Source organism: Macaca mulatta, chromosome 16 (genome assembly GCF_049350105.2).
Source record: "Macaca mulatta isolate MMU2019108-1 chromosome 16, T2T-MMU8v2.0, whole genome shotgun sequence".
Taxonomy (NCBI): domain Eukaryota; kingdom Metazoa; phylum Chordata; class Mammalia; order Primates; family Cercopithecidae; genus Macaca; species Macaca mulatta.
In genome coordinates, this window is record NC_133421.1 from 64,377,336 (window position 1) to 64,401,366 (window position 24,031).

Genomic DNA, 24,031 nt, shown 5'->3' on the forward strand with positions numbered 1-24,031 from the left:
GAAGTGTATATCCAGGAATTTTCTCGTGGAAAGAGGCTTCGGAACTGTTCCTGGAATGCAGGGTGGCTCTGGGAAAGTTGCTATGACTTTTAGAGCCAGTTTTCCCACCTGCACAATGGAGTCAGACTTCCCACTACCCCTTACCCAGATAGGACTCAGGGTGCTTAGAATGGGTTACACCAGAATGAGTTCCCTATTGGGTAGGACAGGGGGGAGGTAGCGGGGAAATGCGGGAAGAAAGGAAAAAAGAAGGAAGCAAGGGGAAAACGAGATGTGCTTTTCCAGACCCTCCAAACCTCATTCAGCTCAATGCTTCCCCTTCTCCCTATTAAGACATCCTCAGGCCCGGTACAGTGGCTCACACCAATAATCCCAGCACTTTGGGAGGCTGAGGCGGGCAGATCACCTGAGGTCGGGAGTTCAAGACCAGCCTGGCCAAGATAGTGAAACCCCATCTCTACTAAAAATACAAAAATTAGCCAGGTGTGGTGGCGCATGCCTGTAATCCTGGCTACTCAGGAGGCTGAGGCAGGAGAATCTCTTGAATCCAGGAGGCGGAGGTTGCAGTAAGCCGAGATCAGGCCACAACACTCCAGCCTGGGCAACAGAGCGAAACGCCGTCTCAAAAATAAATAAATAAATAAATAAATAAATAAATAAACAAAGGCCACAACACTCCAGCCTGGGCAACAGAGCGAAACGCCGTCTCAAAAATAAATAAATAAATAAATAAATAAATAAATAAACAAACAAGCAAACAAATAAATAAATAAATAAAATAAAGACATCCTCAACGTTGCCATAAAGACATGGCAGCACCCAAAACATATTGGCTGGTAAACATCCAAGTTCACAGCAGCACTATTCACTATAGCCCAAAGGTGGAAGCAGGTGAACTGTCCACTGACAGAGGAGGGATCAAGATGTGGTATAGCCACACAACAGAGGTTTTGTTTTTATTTTTGTTTTGTTTTTTGAGATAGTCTCACTCTTTCACCCAGGCTGGAGTGCAGTGGCACAATCTCGGCTCACTGCAACCTCCACTTCCTGGGTTCAAGTGATTCTCCTGTCTCAGCCTCCCAAGTAGCTGGGATTACAGGCGCCTGCCACCACTCCCTGTTCATTTTTGTATTTTTAGTAGAGACAAAGTTTCACCATGTTGGCCAGGCTGGCCTTAAACTCCTGACCTCAAGTGATCCACCCGCCTCAGCCTCCCAAAGTGCTAGGATTGCAGGCGTGAGCCACCACGCCTGGCCCACAACAGAGTATTATTCAGCCTTAAAAAGGAAGGATATCCTGTCACATGCTACTACATGGATGAGCTTTGAGGACATCATGCTGAGTGAAGTCAGTCAATTACGAAAAGGCAAGGACTGTATGATTCCAGTTAAATGAGGCATCTAAAAAGTAGTCAAATTCAGCAGGGCGCGGTGAGTCACGCCTCTAATCCCAGCAGTTTGGGAGTCCCCAGTGAGAGGATCACTTGAGGCCTAGAGTTCAAGACCTGGCAATATAATGAGACCGTGTCTCTACAAAAAATAGAAAAATTAGCTGGCTGTGGGCCTGCAGTCCCAGCTACTTGGGAGGCTGAGGCGAGAGGATCACTTGAGCCCAGGAGTTTGAGGTTGCAGTAGACTCACTCTGGGCTGGGCAAGAATAAGACCTTGTCTAAAAAAAAAAAAAAAAAAAGTGTCAAGTAGTCAAATTCCTAGACACAGAAAGCAAAATGGTAGTGACTGGGAGCTGGAGGGAGGGGAAAATGGGAAGTTGTTGTTCAGCGGGTACAGAGTTTCAGAGATGTAAGAAGAAAGTTCTGAAGACCTGTTACACAACAGTGTGAATATACTTAACACTACTGAACAGCACACTTAAACAACATGGCTAAGATGGCAAATCTTATGTGTGTTTTACAATAAAAAAAGCAAACAACTTATTGGTTGGGTGAATGAACTCAATGTAGCTGGCCACCACGGAAGTCCTCCAAGCCCTCGAAGAGCCAGGGCAGGAAACTGTCCTAAGAGAGAACTGAGGGTGGGGGATGGCCTGTAAAACCTACAGACAGTTTCCTAGCTCCTAGACAGTCATACAGTTTTCTTCTTTTGGGAGCTAGCTGTCTAGAACTTGAGTCTCTGCGGGCAGACCCTGTTTGGGTCTGCATTTCTGATACACAGCAGGTGCTGGCATATAAACGCTTCTGCCACAGAGACACAGTACATGTTTGCCGAGTCAGGTGAGTGAATGCATGAATGGGAAAGTGAGTGAGCGAATGATCGAGCAGCGTGTCTGCGAAGGTCAGAAAAGAGAAGGGTGCTTGTTATTGGATGTGCTGACTTCTCACAACACACTTGTAGGGTCTGAGAAGGGAAGGTGGCTTACTGACCTCTCATTGTAGAACTGCAGGGTGTTCTCACTAAACAGCGGCCCTGCCAGCTGGCGGATCATCTGCAGCGACTTCTCACGCTCATCCAGCCCCAGCATCCGGACGTGGGCCACAAGCCAAGCCACAGCACACACCGCCAGACTGCATACCTTCCCTTTGATGTTATCAGTGATTTTCTAGGGGAGAGGGAAAGGTGATGGGCTACCATCTATCTCCCTTTCCTGAACCACCATCACCTTCTCAGCCTCTGTGGGCAGCTCAGTGCAGCGGGTGGAGTCCCGGGCCACACTCCCCACAAGTTTGATCTTCCCAGAGCTACCTGGGCCAGAGGGAGTGGCTAAGACTACAATTACACAAAAGATCGATATCAAAACATGAGCTCCTGGATTAAAGGTCTTCTTGCCCTTACGAAATATAACAAGTCATCACTGGCTGGCTCTGCGTCTCAGGGGAGCGAAGGCTGCTGGGAAGGGGGGGCTACCTGGATGGACTCGAAGGCCAGGACCCCATTCTCCCAGGCATTGAGGATTTCCAAGATGGCGGCTGAGATGCTGAGACAGGCCTCGTGCCACTTCATCTGCCTGCGGGAGTGCAGAGAAGTCAGCACAGAGGAGCAGGGGACGGGCTCGGGGAGAGGGTCTTGACCCTGCCCCCACCGCCACCCTTGGAGTGGGCGCCCGGGCCACTGACACCAGCTTCATCTCCGAGGAGTTGTTGAGCAGGGCCACCAGGGACTCCACTTTGGTGGAGTCGGGGCGGAAGCAGGGGTGGTCAGGGTTCAGGATCTTGCCCTCCTCAGGCATGCAGGTCTGCATCCAGGTCTCGAAGAACGGCACGTCAGCTCCTGTGCGCGACTCAGACAGAATCACCTGGGAAAGGGGAAGGGGGGCACCAGCCGAGTGGGGAGGGCGCGGCGCCTGCCAGCGCTGGACCTGGGACTGCACCGTTTCCCGCCAGGCTGCTGCTCCAGCCCAGCCCGAAGACTAGGGACGAACTGTTCTAAGGGAGCCAGACGGGGGCAATGCTGCCACCTAGTGGTCAGTGTGAACATGGGGCTGAAGGGGCCGTCCGCGTGGGCACCTGGTTTCTGAGGCCCACAGAACTAACTGGCTGAGAGGCTGTGGGGGTGCAGGCGGTGAGGTGGGGAGAGTTTCGGGTTACCTTCTTCCCCTGAGCCCCCGTCCCCGTTGCTCCCCTCTCTCTCACCTCTGAACCATAGGTCTGGGCCACATGGCACAGCATGAGGAAGGAGATGTCAAACAGCAGGGCCCGGACGGAGGCCGGTTTGGCTGTGGAAGGACAGGAAGGCTGAGCTCCCAGACGAGGGCAGGGGGCGGTCGGTGTCTGGGTCGACAGGGATCGGGATTTGCCTCTAGGAAGGTCAGGGACCAAGTGGCTCCTTCAAAGCTCTGAGGCTCAGAATCCTTTTCTTGAGTCTCAACTGGAACATCATCCCTTCCTTGAAACCAAAGACCCCCAGCACCCTCTCCTGGCATACCCAACCAAGTCATAAAGGAGTGAGGGGGGAAGGAGACATAGGGATGGATGGTCTGGGAAGAATACTGTTCCAGCATTACCCACTTTCAAGCTCTGTGGAAGCTTCCGTTGGTCATGGCTCTGACGAGGGAGCACAGCCTCCCCCTGTTGAGCCCGGGAGCCCTCCTCCCTCCCACACTCTCCCACCACACCCCTCCTCAGGGCCCACTGGGCCTGCAGATGTACAGGGCTGACTTACTGCTTTCTTCGCTGCCATAGGTTGTGAATTCATTCAAACTGAAAGGAATGGAGACAGGTTGCATTAACCAGGGCATGAGCTGAGCAGTAGCTGGGCGCTGGGGACTACACATGCTCAGAGAGCGGTCGCTAGAGTCTGAGTTACTGGTTAAACTTAAAATGAGACACATTGGTACAGGAAAAAGAAGGATTTCTTTTTTTTTTTTTTTTTTTTTTTTGAGATAGAGCCTCGCTCTGTTACCCAGGCTGGAGTACAGTGGCACAATGTCAGCTCACTGCAACCTCTGCCTCCGTTCAAGCAATTCTTCTGCCTCAGTCTCCCAAGTAGCTGGGATTACAGATGCCCACCACCAAACCTGGCTAATTTTTTATATTTTTAGTAGAGACAGGGTTTCACCAAGTTGGCCAGGCTGGTCTTCAACTCCTGACCTCGGGTGATCCACCCACCTTGGCCTCCCTTAGTGCTGGGATTACAGGCGTGAGCCACCGCACCTGGCCAGAAGGATTTTTTTTTTTTTTTTTTTTTTTTTTTTGAGACGGAGTCTCGCTCTGTCGCCCAGGCTGGAGTGCAGTGGCCGGATCTCAGCTCACTGCAAGCTCCGCCTCCCAGGTTTATGCCATTCTCCTGCCTCAGCCTCCCGAGTAGCTGGGACTACAGGCGCCCGCCAGCTCGCCCGGCTAGTTTTTTGTATTTTTTAGTAGAGATGGGGTTTCACCGTGCTAGCCAGGATGGTCTCGATCTCCTGACCTCATGATCCGCCCGTCTCGGCCTCCCAAAGTGCTGGGATTACAGGCTTGAGCCACCGCGCCCGGCCAGGATTTTTATTGTTAGAAGATTTCCAAGGCCTAGAGAATGGCTCACTGAATGGAACCATGTTCTATATATGTCAAATTCCAGGACAACCAAAGGCAACAGAATTTGAGAGCCCCTTATTAATAACTGGGCATACTCAGAATTCCTCCATGCCCAGTGTTCAACACCTCAACCCTTACCCTCATGCCTTTACCAAACATGTCCACTCCATCCTCAGCTGAAGAGAAAGGAACACTTAGGTCACAAGAACAGGCCCTTCCTCCAAGATCTCCAGCCAGGATGCTCTGCCTAGGCCCGTGGGTCTCTGGATGAGACCCAGACCCAGGTACCTGACTCCTACCCTGCTACCTCCTCCCAACACGCGGCCTCCCTGCATGCCCTAGGGTCAGGGGCTTGGCCTTCCTCACTTGATGAATTTCCGGGCGAAGGATTTCAGCTTTCCAGTGGCAGCAGCGGCAGCCAGCAGCAAGTCCAGACTCTTCCCGGACAGCATGTGGCCCAGGACTCCCAGCAGTCCCTCCGGGGACTTAGAGTGGTCTGCATCCATCGTCTGGGGACAGGACAGGAAATCAAGTCCTGAAGAACACTGAAGACCCCCCACCCAAGATACAGCCTAGCCACATTTTCTCTTTTTCACAACCTGGAATGTAATCTACATCTTTCTGACTTCGATCTGGAAAATAATTCCTAAAACCCACCCTTGCTCTCCGATCCATCCCTCTCATCTACACTGGCATGCAGGTGGTGAGGTTGGAGTGGGCAAGGTCACAGCTGGGAGCTTCTATGTTGTTTCCTTTTTTTTTTTTGAGACAGAGTCTTGCTCTATTGCCCAGGCTGGAGTGCAGTGGCGCAATCTCGGCTCACTGCAACCTCTGCCTCCTGGGTTCAGTAATTTTCCTGCCTCAGCCTCCCAAGTAGCAGGGATTACAGGCATGCACCACCACATCCAGTGAATTTTGTGTTTTTAGTAGAGACATGGTTTCACCACGTTGGCCAAGCTGGTCTCAAACTTCTGACCTCAAGTGATTTTCCCACCTCAGCCTCCCAAAATGCTGGGATTACAGGCGTGAGCCACCGCACCCACGTCTCTGTTGTTTCCACGTGAGACGGCCTAAGTGAAAGTGCCTACTGCAGTGCCTGGTGTACAAATGAAGGTCCCACGGGTTAGCATTCGGTGGCAGCTGCCCTTGCCTCCCCTTTCACTACCTCCACAGCAACTATGTATAAAAGCTAAAGGAGACAGAGGTCTGTGGCCTGTTTGTTTATCTGCAAGCAGAAGGAGCACTGGGAAGAAGAAAGAGAAGACCGTGGTGGCCAGGGAAGGGCACACTCACCTTGAGGATGTTTGTGACAGTGGGCTCTGCCCGGAGGATCAGCTGGATGTTGGGCTGGATGTTGGCATTCTCTCCCGATTTCTGCTGGGGTGCGTGCTCTCGGTCTGCTTTGCTGTGGACATCACCAGTTGGTCAAGGAAGGGAAGAGGAATGAAGAGAAATTCTTGACACATTCCCTCGTTCAAGCCCAGAAGGAAATGAGCAGAGGAGGTGGGAAGCATGTAAGAATATCCAGGTTGGGGTGAAATTCTTTTTTTTTTTTTTGAGACGGAGTCTCGCTCTGTCGCCCCGGCTGAAGTGCAGTGGTGCGATCTCAGCTGAAGTTTATGGACGCATAGTCAATGTCGCAATCATTGATTTATCCTGAGTCTTTTTTTTTTTCCGAGACAGGTCTCACTCTGTCGCCTAGGCTGGAGTACAGTGGTGCAATCTCGGCTCACTGCAGCCTCTGCCCTCCGAGCAGCTGGGCACTCACCACCACGCCAGGCTACTTTTTTGTATTTTTAGTAGAGACGGGATTTCACCATGTTGGCCAGTCTGGTCTCAAACTCCTGACCTCAGGTGACCCGCCCACCTTGGCCTCCCAAAGTCCTGGGATGACAGGTGAGCCACTGCGCCTGGCTATTTATCATTAGTCTTTTGTTTTTTGAGACAGAGTCTCGCTCTGTCACCCAGGCTAGAATGCAGTGGCATAATCTCAGCTCACTACAACCTCCGCCTTCTGGGTTCAAGCGATTCTCCTGCCTCAGCCTCCTGAGTAGCTGGAATTACAGGTGCATACCACCACGCCCAGCTAATTTTTGTATTTTTAGTAGAGATGGGGTTTCACTATGTTGACCAGGCTGGTCTCGAACTCCTGACCTCATGATCCGCCCACCTCGGCCTCACAAAGTGCTGGGATTACAGGTGTGAAGCATTGCACCCAGCCTATCATTAGTCTTAAATGTTCTGAAAGCACATTTAAGATTAAAGGAAGATTCAGGATTTTTACTTTTTTTTTTTTTTTGAGACGGAGTCTCGCTCTGTAGCCCAGGCTGGAGTGCAGTGGCCGGATCTCAGCTCACTGCAAGCTCCGCCTCCCGGGTTCACGCCATTCTCTGGCCTCAGCCTCCCGAGTAGCTGGGACTACAGGCGCCCGCCACCTCGCCCGGCTAGTTTTTTGTATTTCTTAGTAGAGACGGGGTTTCACCGTGTTATCCAGGATGGTCTCGATCTCCTGACCTCGTGATCCACCCGTCTCGGCCTCCCAAAGTGCTGGGATTACAGGCTTGAGCCACCGCGCCCGGCCGGCTTATTTTTTTTTTTGAGACAAGGTCCCACTCTATCACCCAGACTGGGGTGCAGTGGCATGATTTCGCCTCATCGCAACCTCTGCCTCCTGGGTTCAAGCAATTCTCATGCTTCAGCCTCCAGAGTAGCTGAGATTACAAGCACACACCACTATGCCCGGCTGATTTTTGTATTTTTAGTAGACATGGGGTTTTGCCATGTTGGGCAGGCTGGTCTTGAACTCCTGGCCTCCAAGTAATCCATCTGCCTCCGGCCTAGGATTTTTACTTTTATCAGAAAGATGGGTATGAGTTAAAGAGCAATGACTAAGAACGTAAAACTCTGGTCTGAAGACACCCATGCTTTTTTTTTTTTTTTTTTTTTTTTTTTTTGAGACAGAGTTTTGCTCTTGTTGCCCAGGCTGGAGTGCAATGGCGTGATCTTGCCTCATCGCAACCTCCGTCTCCCGGGTTCAAGTGATTCTCCTGCCTCAGCCTCCCAAGTAGCTGGGATTACAGGCATGTGCCACCACAGCTAATTTTTTATTTTTAGCAGAGACGGGGTTTCTCTACGTTGGTCAGGCTGGTCTTGAACTCCCGACCTCAGGTGATCCACCCGCCTCAGCCTCCCAAAGTGCTGGGATGACAGGCGTGAGTCACCGCGCCCGGCTGGTACCCCCAGGCACAGTCCCAGTCACGTGCAGCTCAAACTTTAGACAGGAGGTTGAAAGGCACCCAGCAGCCCCACCGTAAAGAGAGAGAGGTCAAAGGGCTCTTGGGGTAGCCCAGGCGCGCTCACACTTACCGCTTAGCCATAAGGCTGTTGACACTGGCCTCAGACAGAAGCCCCTGCTTGCCACATTCTTGGAGCAGGAAGTTTGTACAGTCACAGCTGTGAAAGAGAAAGATGTGGAGGGAACTGGGCACCTGGCTGGGAGGGCGAGGGGTGGGAGTGGCCAGTCCCGGAGCAGCATCCTCCCTCTTTCAGGTGAGGAAAATCTGGAGGGCCTGAGGGACAGTAGAGGGGCTCTGGGGACTTGGCAACTATGGGCTGCTGCTTCCTGCCCCTGCCAAGGGGAGTGAACAAGGAGACAGAGTCCCCTGAGGCTTCTCTGGCACAGAGATCAGGGGAAGAGCCCAGAACCCCTTCCAGTAGGGTAGGGGTGACCAGGGGAGCTCATACTTGCAGCGCTGGTCAGCTTTGTCCAACAAGGGTGTGAGTTTCAGCAGGAACTCAAAAGCACAGTTGACATCCTCAGTGAAGTCCTAGAAAGAGGCAGAAGTGTCCACCTGGTTTCCAGGGCCACCAGGCCCTGATCATCTTAGGCAACCTTGTCTGCTGGAGACATCAGCCTGAGCTGCCTGGCTGCCTTCTGCCTGGAGCCTGGGTGTATGCTGTGGGTGCACACACACGCTGAAGCGCACACACACACTGAAGCACACACACGCTGAAGCACACACACGGCGAAGCACACACACTGAAGCACACACACGGCGAAGCACACACACGGCGAAGCACGCACACTGAAGCACACACACGGCGAAGCACGCACACTGAAGCACACACACGGCAAAGCACACACACGCTGAAGCACACACACTGAAGCACACACACGGCGAAGCACACACACTGAAGCACACACACGGCGAAGCACACACACTGAAGCACGCACACTGAAGCACACACACGGCGAAGCACGCACACTGAAGCACACACACGGCGAAGCACGCACACTGAAGCACACACATGCTGAAGCACACACACTGAAGCACACACACGGCAAAGCACACACACTGAAGCACACACATGGCGAAGCACGCACATGCTGAAGCACATGCACACACTGAAGCACACACGTTGTGAAGCACGCACACACTGAGGTGTACACACACATTCAGCTCTCTTCCAGGCATAAGAACACTGCCCAGCTGGGGCCTGAAGGACCCTCCCTTTGCCCTTGTTTCTGCTCCCATGCCTCCATCTCAATCCTCAACTCAACTCACCTTGTCCCCATGAGAGTACTTCTTCAACTTCACCAAAACCTGTGGAATCTAGGGGGTGAGGCAGGGGGAAAAACAGGAAGATCCATTTCTTTTCTCTTTCATCCACCCCTGAAGGCATCCCCCCGACCCCCTGCTCCAGGAAAAGAGACAGGAACACTCCTACCCTGCGAGTGAGAGCACACTTAGTGCTGAATGAGAAAGCCAATAGGTGCCCAAGCCCCTGATGCCCCCAGGCCCAGGCACAGGACACTGGGACCCTATACCTCTGCTAGCTTAACAGAAAAAAATGCCATAAGCAAAAGTGGATCCCCAGCTTCAAGGAGGACTGGGGCCCCATTCCCTGGCTCCTTTCACTGCCCTACACCAATCTGTCTGATGACCAAGCTAAACTACACCTCTGTGGTAAGAAACAATGGAGTCTGCCAAATGGGCTAAATATAGCCCTGGCACTTCCAGAGAAAATGATCAATGGGAACTTGCGCTGGGATACCTGGCAGGCTGGGCCCAGCGCCCACAGGGAGGAACACAGGGCAAAGGTCCAGGGTGCCACTGCTCTTCCTGAGAACCATTCCTAGACTGGCTCTGCCCCTCCCACGTCCCCAGTACCTTGAGGAAAGTGAAAGCTGTCCACTTGAGCTCCTCCGTACCCTCGGGAGACTCAATGAGCCCCACGAAGCAAGCTTTCCAGATCTCCAGGACAAAAAGTGGGGTGGGGATATGCTGTGGGAAGAGCCAAGGATGAGGCCTAAGAGGGTGCCCATACCCCGTCATCCTTCTGTGGACTCCGAGGATTTGGCTGGCTCAGAGACTGCATGGCAGAGTCACTGCCCAGCTGTGTGCTGAGAACCAGGGGCGTAAGGTCCAATGACAGAAGTGTGCACAACTAGCACCCACTTTCCATCATGGAGCAGGAGAAACCCCACTTCTCCCAGGGAGGACTACAAGAATCCTCCCTCCTGCCCCCAACAGGCTGGCCCGCCTTGGGGAGGGGAGAGCCACTTGGCCCCTCCCACCTGCATGCGCTTCACCATCGTCAGCTGCTCCACCAGGGACTGTGTCTCGCCTGTCAGGTTCATGGTGCCCTCGAGCAGGATCACGGCGTGGACAGTGGGGAAGCCGGTCTTGTTCATCTGCTCCGCATGCACAGACAGCATCATGGGGATGCTGAGGGATCACAAACACAGGGGACAGTGTTTGGGGGACCAAAGGTGAAGGTGGAGAGGATGGCACCAGGTGCCACATCTTCCCACCCCAGGGCGTGTCCTCCCTCTCCCTCCACCACCATCCCCCAGGGAGCTGGTACCTCCTAATGAGGGTGCTGCACTGCTCAGCCTGGCTCCGGAGCTGGGGGTTGCTGAGATTGGCCAGGATCTCTCCAAGTTTCAAGAGAGAATGCTCGATGGCAGTCCAGGAAGCTGGCAGAGGGAAAGAAGTGCAGAAACGTGATGGGAAACAGGGGAGAGGGAGCGCCTTGCCCCGAACTCCTCGATTTTGGCACCCCCTCTGGCACATGAAACCACACAGGAAGGCTTTCCCTGAGAACGACAGGGAAGGAGGGGCCTGAGGGCAGCATGCACTGTTTCCAGAAGGGGAGTGGGCACCTAGAGCTGGAAACCCCAGAGACCATTCCCAAAGGCCTGACTTCCAAGGGACACAGCCAGCTGACTTCAGAAGGTATGGCATCACACAGGCTCAGGAGAGAAAGGCAGAGGGAGGCCAGAGCCCAGTGGCTGGAACAGGGAGGGTAGCCACAAATCACTCGAGGAGTGGGCGGATCCCAAAGTCCAGTCTTGCAGAGGCTGTCACTCTCCTCTGGGGGAGCTGGGTCCCTAAATGGCCTTCTCATTCTCAACCACTCCCTCATCTAGGCATTGTGCTTGCTGCCCTCCCCTGCTAAAGCCTCTCACACACCCTCTCTCAAACTCCCACATGCTCTAAGCTTCTGTTCAAGCCCCAGTTCCTTTAGCAACTCACCCAACTGGTCTAACTCACTGTTCTGTCCTTCCTTAATGCCCACACCCATGGTCTAAGCCATATATCAGTTAGCACTGAATTATAAGTTACTTATCCTAGTTACAATTCCAGAGGGTCAAATGATGAACAATGGCACCAACTAGCCCATTAACCTCCATGGAGCATAAAAGGGGAAAAAAAAGACAAGACCTGAGATCCATTAAAATTCAGTATTCATCCGATTTTCAGCCAATAAACATGTATCAAGGGCCCAAGGTAAGGAAGAGGCTGTCAACACAGTCCATTTTTATATAAAGATTATGTTTTTGGACTTTTCACAGGTAGTAAAACATACTTGGGGAAGAAATAAATATACTAGTCCTAAAACAAGCTCTCCAACCAGGTCCTGAAGCCTCGTGAGCAGCCCATTCTAGCATTCTTGTTCCTGGAGAACAAGAGATCTGTAGGTGGTCCCAAGCCACTTGGGCTTCAAGGAGCAAGACTATGGCCTTAGGACCCCGTTGCTGGAAATACCGGCATCTTCCCTCCCGCCAGGTGATCTGTCTGTTCTCAGGCTCTGGAAAGTACCAACACTTAACATCTGAACTTGGGTCAAGAGGCATATGGTACAACAGGCCCAACAGCAGACAGGCACTGTGTTAAAAGGGGCATTTTAGGTAACATTCAAATACAAGAGTCATTTGCTTCCAGATGATGAGTAACATGGAGACAAACACAGTAACGGACACTGTGCTTGTCTTGTCCTCTAGTTTTTTCCGCGTCTGTGATGTATTAGTCTTGCTCCCCACTAGCAGCTATGCTTGATGAGGGCAGGGACCCTGCCACATGCTCCTTTGGTAGCCCCCCACCCCCCGCCCGCAGCACCTAGCACAGTGCTGGGCGTACCACAATGCTCAGTAAATACCTGTTGGTTGATTGGCTCGGGTGCCACCCTGCCCAAGTCCCTGGGATGTGTGCAATGCTTATGGGGAGAAAAAAAAGGAAGTGGGATGGTTTCAGATCCTCCTGGAAAGAGGTGGGATGGCATCCTGCCTCTCCCTTCTCAATTAAAGGACCGGCTACGGGAGCAGCGGCAGGTGGGGCTCAGGGGAATCAAGGGACATACAGGCCTCCTCTAGTTTGGCGATGTGCAGCAGGGCCCGGTTCTTGGTGCTGCTGAGGGTTTTCTCCAGGCGCTGAAGGCACATGGCAAGCTGCTTCTCCCCAGCGGCTGGAGTGCCAGCCTCCAGCCCCTCCCGGAGCCGCTCTGCAGAGGCTGCCGTGCAGCGCAGCAGCCAGTGGAGGGCGCTAAGAAGGGCTCGGCACAGTCCGATGCACTCCTCGGCTTTGCTGTGACAGCTACAGGGAAGGATGCAAAATTAGCCTCTGTTCTTCTAATGGCTGAAATCCGACCCACACCAATGTTCCCCAGAGTCCCTGGCACTCCCTTATTAGGGACTAGGGCTGCAAAGCTAGCAAAGTCCTGGGGAAGACGCTTAGCCGCTTTGGCTTCTACTGGACAAGATTTCAAATGAGCTACTCCAGACAGAGAGGAGGCACTCTGTCCTAAAGGAGTAAGAAAAGGAGGGGATGAGTGAGTGTGGATGGCAGGTGGGGAGAAAAAACATGGGAACCCAGAGTTGGTCTCGGTCTGTGTGCTAGGAGCTGCACCTCTGCACTAAGACAAGGCTAGAACGTTGTAAGCCCCCTTACCCCTGCTCTTACCTCAGACGGTCACAAAACATGTCCATGATGTCTAGCAATGCCTGGACACACAGGTCCCGAGAAAAGTCATCAAACTGTGGAAAGGACAGTGGAGATGCTACGGAATGCCCCTGTCCACCCCCAGGTCTCACATGAGGCAGATGGTGTGTTCAGGACTCCTGCTCCTCTCTCCTCCAACCTTGGGTCCAAGACTCAGCACCCTCAACACTGGACATTGGCTCCCAAGCACCAGCCGCTACTTGCCAGGATCCCCCTCCCATGGAAGGCCAGCAATGCCAGCCAGAGGCATCATGTGCTGCCTATCCAGCCTCATGGGTCACAGGATCAGGGCCGTCAAGGAGGTGGGGCCTTGTCTGTCATCCCCAACCTAGCTCCTGAGTTCCTACGATCATACCTTACTGATGGCTGTGAGGACAGAAGAGTAGGACACCATCTGGAGAGAAGGAAGAAAGATAATCTTTAGGTAACTAGTCTCCTACAGTTGAGAGGAACAAAAACTGAGGCTTCAAGTTGCTGTAGCTCTCCTGAACCTCAATCCCTTCCAGAGGCCCTCTTCAACCCAGGGAAGGAGAGGCAGTGTCACTGTGCACCACCCTGTTCCTGCCTCTGTCAGACTCACTGCAAATGGTATCAGCATAAGCCCATCAAGAAGATGATTTTGGGGATACTCAGAGGCTCCATGTTTCAGGCCAGGCACGGTGGCTCACGCCTGTAATCCCAGAACTTTGAGAGGCCGAGGCGGGCGGATCACGAGGTCAGGAGTTTGAGACCATCCTGGCCAACATAGTGAAACCCTGTCTCTACTAAAAATATAAAATTAGCTGGGTGTGGTAGTGCGTGCCTGTAATCCCAGCTACTCAGGAGGCTGAGGCAGGAGAATCGCTTGAATCAGGGAGTTGGAGGTTGCAGTGAGCCGAGATCGTGCCACTGCACTCCATCCAGCCTGGACGACAGAGTGAGACGAAAAGAAAGAAGGAAAGAAAGAAGGAAAGAAAGAAACAAGGAAGGAAGGAAGGGAAGGAAGAAGGGAAGGAAGGAAAAGGAAGGAAAAGAAAGAAAGGAAGGAAGGAAGGAAGGAAGGAAGAAAGGAAGGAGGGGGGGAAGGGGGCAAGGGGGAGGGGAGCGGAGGGGAGGGGAGGGGGAAAGACGGAGTAAGTTTCACTGTACAAACTCTTAATTGTTCTCCAGAACTTACTCTCTAGGACCCATCCAGGACACCTTCCTTGATCAACCCCCAACCTCTCTTACCAAGCTCAAACCCTTCCTCTGTGCTCCCAGTAATCACTTTAGGCTCATCATTACATGGCAGGTGCCTGCAGTCCCCACTAAATCAGAAGCTCCTTGCGGACAAGGATGCTTTTACTCAGTGACCACCACAAACTTGATATTTGTAGAATGAATAAATAAAAACATACCGTTAGCTCAGCATGTCTCAGAGTAGCTTCCAAAGCTGCCCTATCCAATAGAGAAGTCACTAGCCCCATGTGGCTATTTAAATTTAAATTAATTAAAGTTAAATAAAATTTGGCTGGGCGTGGTCGCTCATGCCTGTAATCCCAGCACTTTGGGAGGCCAAGGCGGGAGGATCATGAGGTCAGAAGATCAAGACCATCCTGGCTAACACGATGAAACCCCATCTCTACTAAAAATACAAAAAAATTGGCCGGGTGTGATGGCGGGTGCTTGTAGTCCCAGCTATTAGGGAGGCTGGGACAGGAGAATGGCGTGAACCCGGGAGGCGGAGCTTGCAGTGAGCCGAGATCGCGCCACTGCACTCCAGCCTAGGCGACAGAGCAAGAGACTCTGTCTCAAAAAAAAAAAAAGTTAAATAAAATTTAAAATTTAAAATGCAGTTCTTCAGTCACACTAGCCACATTTCAAGTGCTCCACGGCCACACGCGACCAGGGGCTTCTGTACTAGACAGGGTAGATAAAGAACATTTCAATCACTGTAGAAAGTCCTGTTGGACCATGCTGCTCCAGAGGTTCTCAGGTTGTTAAGAAATGTCACACATTGGCCAGGTATGGTAGCTCACACCTGTAATCCCAGCACGTTGGGAGTCCAAGGCGGGTGGATCACGAGGTCAGGAGATTGAGACCATCGTGGCTAACATGGTGAAACCTCGTCTCCACCAAAAAAAAATACAAAAAAATTAGCTGGGCATGGTGGCGGGCGCCTGTAGTCCCAGCTCCTCTGGAGGCTGAGGCAGGAGAATGGTGTGAACCTGGGAGGCGGAGCTGGCAGTGAGCCGAGATCGTGCCACTGCACTCCAGCCTGGGGGACAGAGCTAGACTCAGTCTCAAAAAAAAAAAAAGAAAGACAGACATGTTGCACACACACCCTGAGCTTGTGTGTGACATAAATTTGACAAACACTGGATTAAACATATACAGAGAACTTTACCACAGAACTTCTCAAAACCATGATATACTCATATACAATGAGAATCTCTAAGAAAACTGATGATAAAACAAAGCAATATTCTTTAAACGTACTTGACCAAGGAATCTCATGTACCTAGTATTTCCAAAATACATTTTAGGAAATTCTGCCTGAACAGTAAGTTCCCAGAGAACAGAGATGGTATTGAATTTATATCTGTTTCTCTAGCATCTAGCCCAAGAACTGGTATACGATAGATCCTCAGGAAGTTTTTATTGCTTGGAATAGATAAATTCTACTAACTAGTTGCCTTCTGGAAAAATCTTACCTTAAAATAAATTTCTGTTAGTAAAACCTATTCATCACCATCATAAGACTGGAGATCTAGTTCAAAATAATTTCTCCTAACTGAAATTAAACCCTACATAAAATCTTGTCATATTAAAAAAATAATTACAGAATGTTGATAAAATATAAATAATACCATAAAAAATAGTAACAGTGGTATACTCAAAATCAGTGGCAAAGCATACCAAAATACAAAAGCAGGATACAATGACAAAAACTATCAGGACGGCCGGGCGCGGTGGCTCACGCTTGTAATCCCAGCACTTTGGGAGGCCGAGGCGGGCGGATCACAAGGTCAGGAGATCGAGACCATCCTGGCTAACATGGTGAAACCCCGTCTCTACTAAAAATACAAAAAAATTAGCCGGGCGCGGTGGCGGGCGCCTATAGTCCCAGCTACTCGGGAGGCTGAGGCAGGAGAATGGCATGATCCCGGGAGGCGGAGCTTGCAGTGAGCCGAGATAGTGCCACTGCACTCCAGCCAGGGGGACAGAGCAAGACTCCGTCTCAAAAAAAAAAAAAAAAAACAAAAAAAACAAACTATCAGGACAATCACCTCCTAGGCTGTCTCTGCTGGAGGAGTGGGAGCCTCCAAAGATTTAAGAAGAAAGCTGTCGGCCGGATGCAGTGGCTCACGCCTGTAATCCCAGCACTTTGGGAGGCCAAGGCGGGCGGATCACGAGGTCAAGAGATCAAGACCATCCTGGCCAACATGGTGAAACCCTGTCTCTACTAAAACTACAAAAACTAGCCAGGCGTGGTGGCGCATGCCTGTAATCCCAGCTACTCAGGAGGCTGAGGCAGGAGAATCCCTTGAACCCAGGAGGCAGAGGTTGCAGAGAGCCAAGATCGCACCACTGCATTCCAGCCTGACGACAGAGCGAGACTCCGTCTCAAAAAAAAAAAAAAAAAAGGAGAGGAAGAAAGCTGTCTGCTCAATCACTTGGGTATGGCAAACTTTCCGTCCTGTGCGATTTCCTTCTCACCAGAATACACTGCTCTGTTCAGGCATCTTTCACTAGTACTCCACGGTGAACAGGAGCAAAACAGAGAGGGCTTAAATACAATCAGTGCTCAGAACCACCATGCTGTGAGGCCAGAGCTAGTGTCTGATATCCATCAGAAAGCTGGGAGCCTGCCTGGGCAGGATGACCGTAACGTTCCGGCGAGTGTTTTGTTTATTTATAACTGATGTCCCCATAGCGAGTGCTTGGCAAAGAACTGAACCTTGCTGGATACCAACCTGCAGGGGGAGCTGGATGTCCCCACTAAACACTGACCCTCAAATGCCAGGAGAGAAATCCCCAATTCTGCATGTTCTGAGGGATGCCATTCATCAAAACGAATTTACGGTCTTCAAATGCTGAATTCTGTTCAGTAGATTTCTGCTAACTGTATCAATAAAGCACAGCTACTCCAGAGAGCTGAAAATGCTTTCTACATGACGAACTGTTTTACAAAGCAGGAACTGGCCTATTCCAGTCTTAATCATTCTATCACGGTAGCTCTGAACCACCACGGCCCTCAGGGTAGGAGACCCTCTGTGTGGCCACCTCGCTTGTGGCTAGCCCCACCTGACCCTGCAGCTGCCCTCAAATCCTCGCCGCTCTTCTGAATATTCAACATCCCAACTATTCCTAAGTGCCCTCTACTTGCATAACATTGGGCCAAAGAGCCTCTTGACTCTGAAGGAAGAATAAATTACTAATTTTGCACAGTACTTGAGAGGTCACAAAGGTCTTTCGTATCTATTTACTTCTCTCTGTTACATCAGCCTCTTTCTCTTTCTTCCCTTTCCCATCAGTGTTTACACATTTCAGGACTCTTCTATTGGTTTGTTTGTTTTTTGAGACAGGGTCTCACTCTGTCACCCAGGCTAGAGTGCAGAGGTGCTCCCGGGTTCAAGCTATCCTCCCGCCTCAGCCTCCTGAGTAGCTAGGACTACAGGCACACACCACCATGCTTTATTGATTGATTGATTGATTGATTGATTGAGACAGGGTCTTGCTCTGTCGCCCAGGCTGGAGTGCAGTGCTGTGATCTCGGCTCACTGCAACCTCCGCCTCCTGCGTTCACGCCATTCTCCTGCCTCAGCTTCCCAAGTACCTGGGACTACAGGAGCCCACCACCACGCCCGGCTAATTTTTTACATTTTTAGTAGAGATGGGGTTTCACCGTGTTAGCCAGGATGGTCACGATCTCCTGACCTCATGATCCGCCCGCCTCAGCCTCCCAAAGTGCTGGGATTACAGGCATGAACCATCGCACGGGCTAAGTTTTTTTTTTTTTTTTTTTGAGACAGAGTCTCACTCTGTTGCCCAGGCTGGAGTGCAGTGGCACAATCTCGGCTCACTGCAACCTCTGCCTCCCAGGTTCAAGCGATTCTTCTGCCTCAGCCTCCTGAGTAGCTGAGACTACAGGCACATGCCACCATGCCCGGCTAATTTTGGTACTCTTAGTAGAGACGGGGCTTCACTATGTTGGCTAGGCTGATCTCGAACTCCTGACCTCATGATCCACCCGCCTTGGCCTCCTAAAGTGCTGGGATTACAGGCACGAGCCACCGTGCCCGGCTGCCTAACTTTTGTATTTTTTGTAGAGACGGGGTTTTGCCATGTTGTCCAGGCTGGTCTCAAATTCCTGGTCAAGTGAGCTGCCCACCCACCTGGGCCTCCCAAAGTCCTGGGATTAGAGGTATGAACCTGGCCTAATTTCTTCTATTTTTAAAAGAGCTTCCTATAGACCCCACACTTCCATTTAAGCACCACTCCATCTCTACTGCTCTTCACATATATAAAAGTTCTTTTTTTTTTTCAATTTTACTTTTTTTTTTTTTTTGAGACGGATTCTCACTCTGTTGCCCAGGCTGGAGCAGTGGCATGATCTCAGCTCACTGCAACCTCCGCCTCTCGGGTTCAAGCGATTCTCCTGCCTCAGCCTCCTGAGTAGCTGGGATTACAGGTATGCAGTACCACACCTGGCTTATTTTTGTATTGGTAGAGACAGGGTTTCACCATGTTGGCCAGGCTGGTCTTAACTCCTAACCTCTTGATCCACCCCCTCGGCCTCCCAAAGTGCTGGGATTACAGGCGTGAGCCACTAAACCCCGCCTTTTTAATTTTACTTTTTTAGTAGAGCCGGGGTCTATGTTGTCTAGGCTGAGCTCAAACTCCTCGCCTCAAGTGATCCCCCTACCTTGACCTCAAACAGTGCTGGGATTACAGGTGTGAGCCACCAGGCCCGGACAACATAAGAGTTTTCTACACTCTCTGGCTCTACCTGCACACTCTCCATTGACTGTTCAACCCACTCCAATCACTTCTGTCCTGAGCACTCTATGACTCTTCTTGTTAAGGTCATCAACAAACTCTTCATGTTAAATCCAATGGATCCTTCTCTCTTCTGATCTTACCTGACTTTCCAGCAGCATCCGACCCCTTGAAACCCTCCCTCATCCCTCAATCCTCTCTTGGCTTTTCTTGGTAACACTCTCACTTTTCCTCCCTACTCTCTGGCCCCTTCTCTTCAGACTCCTATGACGGTTTATCCTCCTAAGTGTGTTCCTTAAATGAGATTGGTTCCTCCGGAAGTTGGGTGTAGTCACTTCTTTGCTCACTCTCCTCTCTCTCTGCACAATCTCATCCATACCCATAGCTTTGATTACCATCAGTAGCTGGTGACTTCTAAACCAAAAGCTCCAGTCTAGAACTCTCCTTGAGTACCAGACACCTATGTTCAACTGCCTTCCAAGTATCCTCTTTTTGATACCCCACACAGGCACCTTAAACTGAAAAGGCCAAGATCAAACATGTTATCCTCACCCACATCCCAGCCCTACTCCACTCTTCTGCTGTCTCATGACCCATCAGGTATCTAGTGTCCAAACCAGAAACCTAAGCGTTATCCTTGACCCCTTCTCCTCGCACTCCCCTCATCCCATCAATCAAATCATTTCAATGCCACTTCCTAAACTGTTCTTAAATTCATCGTTTTTCTTCTGCTGCCACTTCCCAATTTTGTGCTAGTATCATCTCTCACCTAAAGTACACATCAAGAGCCTAAATCAGGGGTTGGAAAACTACAGCCTGCAAGTCCAATCTGGCTCATCACCATTTTTCTATTAGAACACAGCTATACCCATTTATTTACAGATGGGCTATAGCTAGTTTTCAGCTGTAATGATGGAATAGTGATGAGAGAGACCATGCAGTCTGCAAAGCTGAAAATACTTACTATCTGGTCCTTTATTGACAAAATATGCCACACTTAATGATCTCCCTGTCTTCTGTCTTACCTCCCTCCAACTCATTCTTCAAACTATAACCAGAGTGATCTTTCTAAAATTAATCCACAAATTTCCGCAATTAATCTATAAAGTCAAGGAAATCTTGATTACAAGATAATAGGATTTTTATGGGAACTTAATGAATTGATTCTAAAATTTGTCTGGAAATGAAATGTCTGAAAACAGTCAAAAAAATTTTGAAAAATAAAGAAACTAAGGGAAGATTTGTCCACCAAGGTATCAAAACATACTATAAAGCTATAACAAAGTTCTGGTGCAAAAAAAAGAGAAAGAGGCCAGGCGTGGTGGCTCACGCCTGCAATCCCAGCACTTTTGGAGGCTGAGGCAGGTGGATCACAAGGTCAGGAGTTCAAGACCAGCCTGGCCAAGATGGTGAAACTCTGTCTCTACTAAAAATACAAAAATTAGCTGGGCGTGGTAGTGCACGCCTGTAATCCCAGCTACTTGGGAGGCTGAGGTAGAGAACTGCTTGAACCCAGGAGGCAGAGGTTGGAGTGAGCCAAGATCGTGCCACTGCACTCCAGCCTGGGAGACAGAGTGAGACTCCCTCTCAAAAAAAAAAAAGAGAGAAAGATACCAGTGAAATACACTAGGGTGTCAAAAAATGGACCCTTGTGCACAAGAGAATTTAGAATTTAAGATATGACAAAGAATGGCCTATTCAATAAAGAGAGTTGAGCCATTATCCATCTATTTGAACAAATAATAAATGTGGATCCCATCCTCATACCACAATAAATTCTAAATGGCTCAGACAAAGTAAATACAAAAAATAAAAGTCAAGTGTTGGCAGAAATTAGAGAATATATTTTCATTTTATTTTATTTTTTATTTTGAGATAGGATCTCACTCTGTCACCCACGCTAAAATGCAGTGGCGTGATCTCAGCTCACTGCAACCTCTGCTTCCTAAGCTCAAGCAATTCTCCAGCCTCAGCCTCCTGTGTAACTGGGACTACGTGCTCAAGCCATGAACTACCGGCTTTTATTTTATTTTATTTTATTTTTTTTGAGACGGAGTCTCGCTCTGTTGCCGAGGCTGGAGTGCAGTGGCGTGATCTCAGCTCACTGCAACCTCCACCTCTTGGGTTCAAGTGATTCTCCTGCCTCAGCCTCCCAAGTAGCTGAGACTACAGGCACCCACCTCCACGCCCAGCTAATTTTTTTTTGTATTTATAGTAGAGACGGGGTTTCACCATGTTAGCCAGGATGGTCTCAATCTCCTCACCTTGTGATCTGCCCACCTCAGCCTCCCAGAGTGCTGGGACTACAGGCGTGAGCCATCACGCCTAGACTAATTTTTTAATTGTTTGTACAGACAGGGTTTTGCCATGTTGCCAAAGCTGGTCTTGAACTCCTGAGCTCAAAGCAACCTGCCCGCCTCCGCCTCCCAAAGTGCTGGGATTATAGGTATGAGCCAAAATGACCCACCAAAGGCCGGGCGCGGTGGCTCAAGCCTGTAATCCCAGCACTTTGGGAGGCCGAGGCGGGCGGATCACGAGGTCAGGAGATCGAGACCATCCTGGCTAACACGGTGAAACCCCGTCTCTACTAAAAATACAAAAAACTAGCCAGGCGCGGTGGCGGGCGCCTGTAGTCCCAGCTACTCGGGAGGCTGAGGCAGGAGAATGGCGTAAACCCGGGAGGCGGAGCTTGCAGTGAGCTGAGATCCGGCCACTGCACTCCAGCCTGAGTGACAGAGCAAGACTCCGTCTCAAAAAAAAAAAAAAAAAAAAAAAAATGCCCCACCAAGAGAATATATTTAAATCTCTGAAGCAGAGAAGTCCTTAAGCAGACAAAAGCCCAGTAAGGGAAAAAAAAGGATAAAACTGACAAAAACATAAAAAATTTCTGCATACTAAGAAAAAAAATTACAGGCGGTTCTCCTGTCCAGCCCACCACCCCTGGACTATCCCTGCATATAAGTTCCCCCTAGCAAAACCCTATGTGGCATCTGCTGTCTTCAGGTTCCTTCAGCCTCTTGAACCTGGTGCCATCCCTAGCAAATAGGGGTCCAGCACAACAATTGGTGAGCCAGTCAAGAGGCTGTGGAGAAAATCCCATCAGTCTGAGACAATGGGGTCTGGGAAGGGGAAATCCAAAGGGAAAATCTCATTATTAACAACAGGCCGGGTGGGGTGGCTCACGCCTATAAACCCAGCACTTTGGGAGGCCAAGGCGGACGGATCACCTGAGGTCAGGAGTTCAAGACCAGCCTGGCCAACATGGTGAAACCCTGTCTCTACTAAAAATATAAAAATTAGCTGGGTGTGGTGGCAGGCACCTATAATCCCAGCTACTTGGGAGGCTGAGGCAGCAGAATCCTTTGAACCTAGGAGGCGGAGTTGCAGTGAGCTGAGATCGTGCCATTGCACTGCAGCCCGGGCAACAAGAGTGAAACTCCATCCATCTCAAAAATTTTAAAAAAAAAAAATTAGATTTAAAAAGTGATATAAAACTCAAAAACATACATAACAAATAAGGATTACAAGATAGATTATATTAAATGACACTTAAAAATCAGTAAGAATTCTGGTCGGGCACGGTGGCTCATACCTGTAATCCCAGCACTTTGGGAGGCCAAAGTGGGTGGATCACGAGGTCAGGAGATTGAGACCATCCTGGCTAACACAGTGAAACCCTGTCTCTACTAAAAATACAAAAATTAGCCAGGTGTGGTGGTGGACACCTGTAGTCCCAGCTACTCAGGAGGCTGAGGCAGGAGAATGGCATGAAGCTGGGAGGCAGAGCTTGCAGTGAGCCGAGATCACGCCACTGCACTCCAGCCTGGGCAACAGAGCAAGACTCTGTCTCAAAAAAAAAAAAAAAAAAAAAAAAATCAGTAAGAATTCTTTTTTGGGGTGATGAAAATGTTCTAAATTGATTGTGATGATGTTTGCCCAACTCAGTGAATATACTAAAAACCAGGGTGCCAAGAGTAGTAACTCATGCCTGTTTATCTCAACACTTTGGGAGGCTGAGCCAGGAGGATAACTTGAGTCCAGGAGTTTGAGACCAGCCTGGGCAACTAAACCCTTCTCTACAAAAAATTAAAAACATTAGCCAGATGTGGTGGTGCCTAACTGTAGTCCCAGATACTCAGGGGGCTAAAGTGGGAGGACAGCTTGAGCCAGGGAGATCAAGGCTGCAGTAAGCCATGATTGTGCTACTGTACTCCAGCCTAGGCAAAGGAGTGAGACTCTATCTCTGGAGAAACCCTGTCTCTACTAAAAATACAAAGATTAGCCGGGCGTGGTGGCACCCGCCTGTAGTCCCAGCTACTTGGGAGGCTGAGGCAGGAGAATGGCTGGAAACCAGGAGGCAGAGGTTGCAGTGAGCCGAGATCACACAGCTGTACTCCAGTCTAGATGAAGGAGTGAGATCCTGTCTCATACACACACAAAAAAAGCCGTAACAAAAAAAAATAAAAAAATAGGCAAATGATATATTTATTTGTGTATTTATGAATACATAAATTATATATTAATAAATATATAAGCCAGGAGCAGTGGCTCACGCCTGTAATCCCAGCACTTTGGGAGGCCAAGGCAGGTGGATCACTTGAGGTCAGGAGTTTGAGAACAGCCTCGCTAACATGGATAAACCCCGTCCCTACTAAAAAGACAAAAATTATCTGGGTATGGTGGTGCATGCCTGTAATCCCAGCTACTTGGGAGGCTGAGGCAGAAGAACTGCTTGAACCCGGGAGGCAGAGGTTGCACGTCACTGCACTCCAGCCTGGGCGACAGAGGGAGACTCCATCGAAAGAAAAGAAAAGAAAAC

General features: G+C 50.2%; 1 protein-coding gene and 1 non-coding gene across 51 annotated transcripts in view; both read right to left on the minus strand.

Annotated features, from left to right (window-relative positions):
* Nucleotides 1-24,031, minus strand: part of MED24 (mediator complex subunit 24) — a 40,748-nt gene that overhangs the window by 4,720 nt on the left and 11,997 nt on the right. For 17 of the 50 annotated variants that reach the window (XR_013406733.1, XR_013406732.1, XR_013406734.1 and 14 more), the window contains 16 exons: nucleotides 13,607-13,645; nucleotides 13,213-13,286; nucleotides 12,614-12,846; nucleotides 10,838-10,949; nucleotides 10,548-10,698; nucleotides 10,141-10,254; nucleotides 9,535-9,582; nucleotides 8,714-8,796; nucleotides 8,336-8,422; nucleotides 6,263-6,374; nucleotides 5,336-5,478; nucleotides 4,116-4,153; nucleotides 3,587-3,669; nucleotides 3,071-3,249; nucleotides 2,862-2,961; nucleotides 2,381-2,556 (listed from right to left, as the gene is read on the minus strand). Coding sequence is in view for 45 of the 50 variants with exons in the window: in XM_077971566.1 (XP_077827692.1) it covers nucleotides 2,381-2,556; nucleotides 2,862-2,961; nucleotides 3,071-3,249; nucleotides 3,587-3,669; nucleotides 4,116-4,153; nucleotides 5,336-5,478; nucleotides 6,263-6,374; nucleotides 8,336-8,422; nucleotides 8,714-8,796; nucleotides 9,535-9,582; nucleotides 10,141-10,254; nucleotides 10,548-10,698; nucleotides 10,838-10,949; nucleotides 12,614-12,846; nucleotides 13,213-13,286; nucleotides 13,607-13,645 (1,772 nt within the window). In the remaining 5 variants the exon portion in view is untranslated. Of the gene's footprint in view, nucleotides 1-2,380; nucleotides 2,557-2,861; nucleotides 2,962-3,070; nucleotides 3,250-3,586; nucleotides 3,670-4,115; nucleotides 4,154-5,335; nucleotides 5,515-6,262; nucleotides 6,375-8,335; nucleotides 8,423-8,713; nucleotides 8,797-9,534; nucleotides 9,583-10,140; nucleotides 10,255-10,547; nucleotides 10,699-10,837; nucleotides 10,950-12,412; nucleotides 12,470-12,613; nucleotides 12,847-13,212; nucleotides 13,287-13,606; nucleotides 13,646-24,031 lie in introns of all 50 variants that reach the window. The other 33 variants (XM_077971556.1, XM_077971555.1, XM_028836457.2 and 30 more) reach the window with 3 other exon arrangements.
* Nucleotides 3,746-3,849, minus strand: LOC114673343 (small nucleolar RNA SNORD124). The gene has a single exon (XR_003724052.1). It is a non-coding gene; the product is annotated as a small nucleolar RNA SNORD124 (small nucleolar RNA).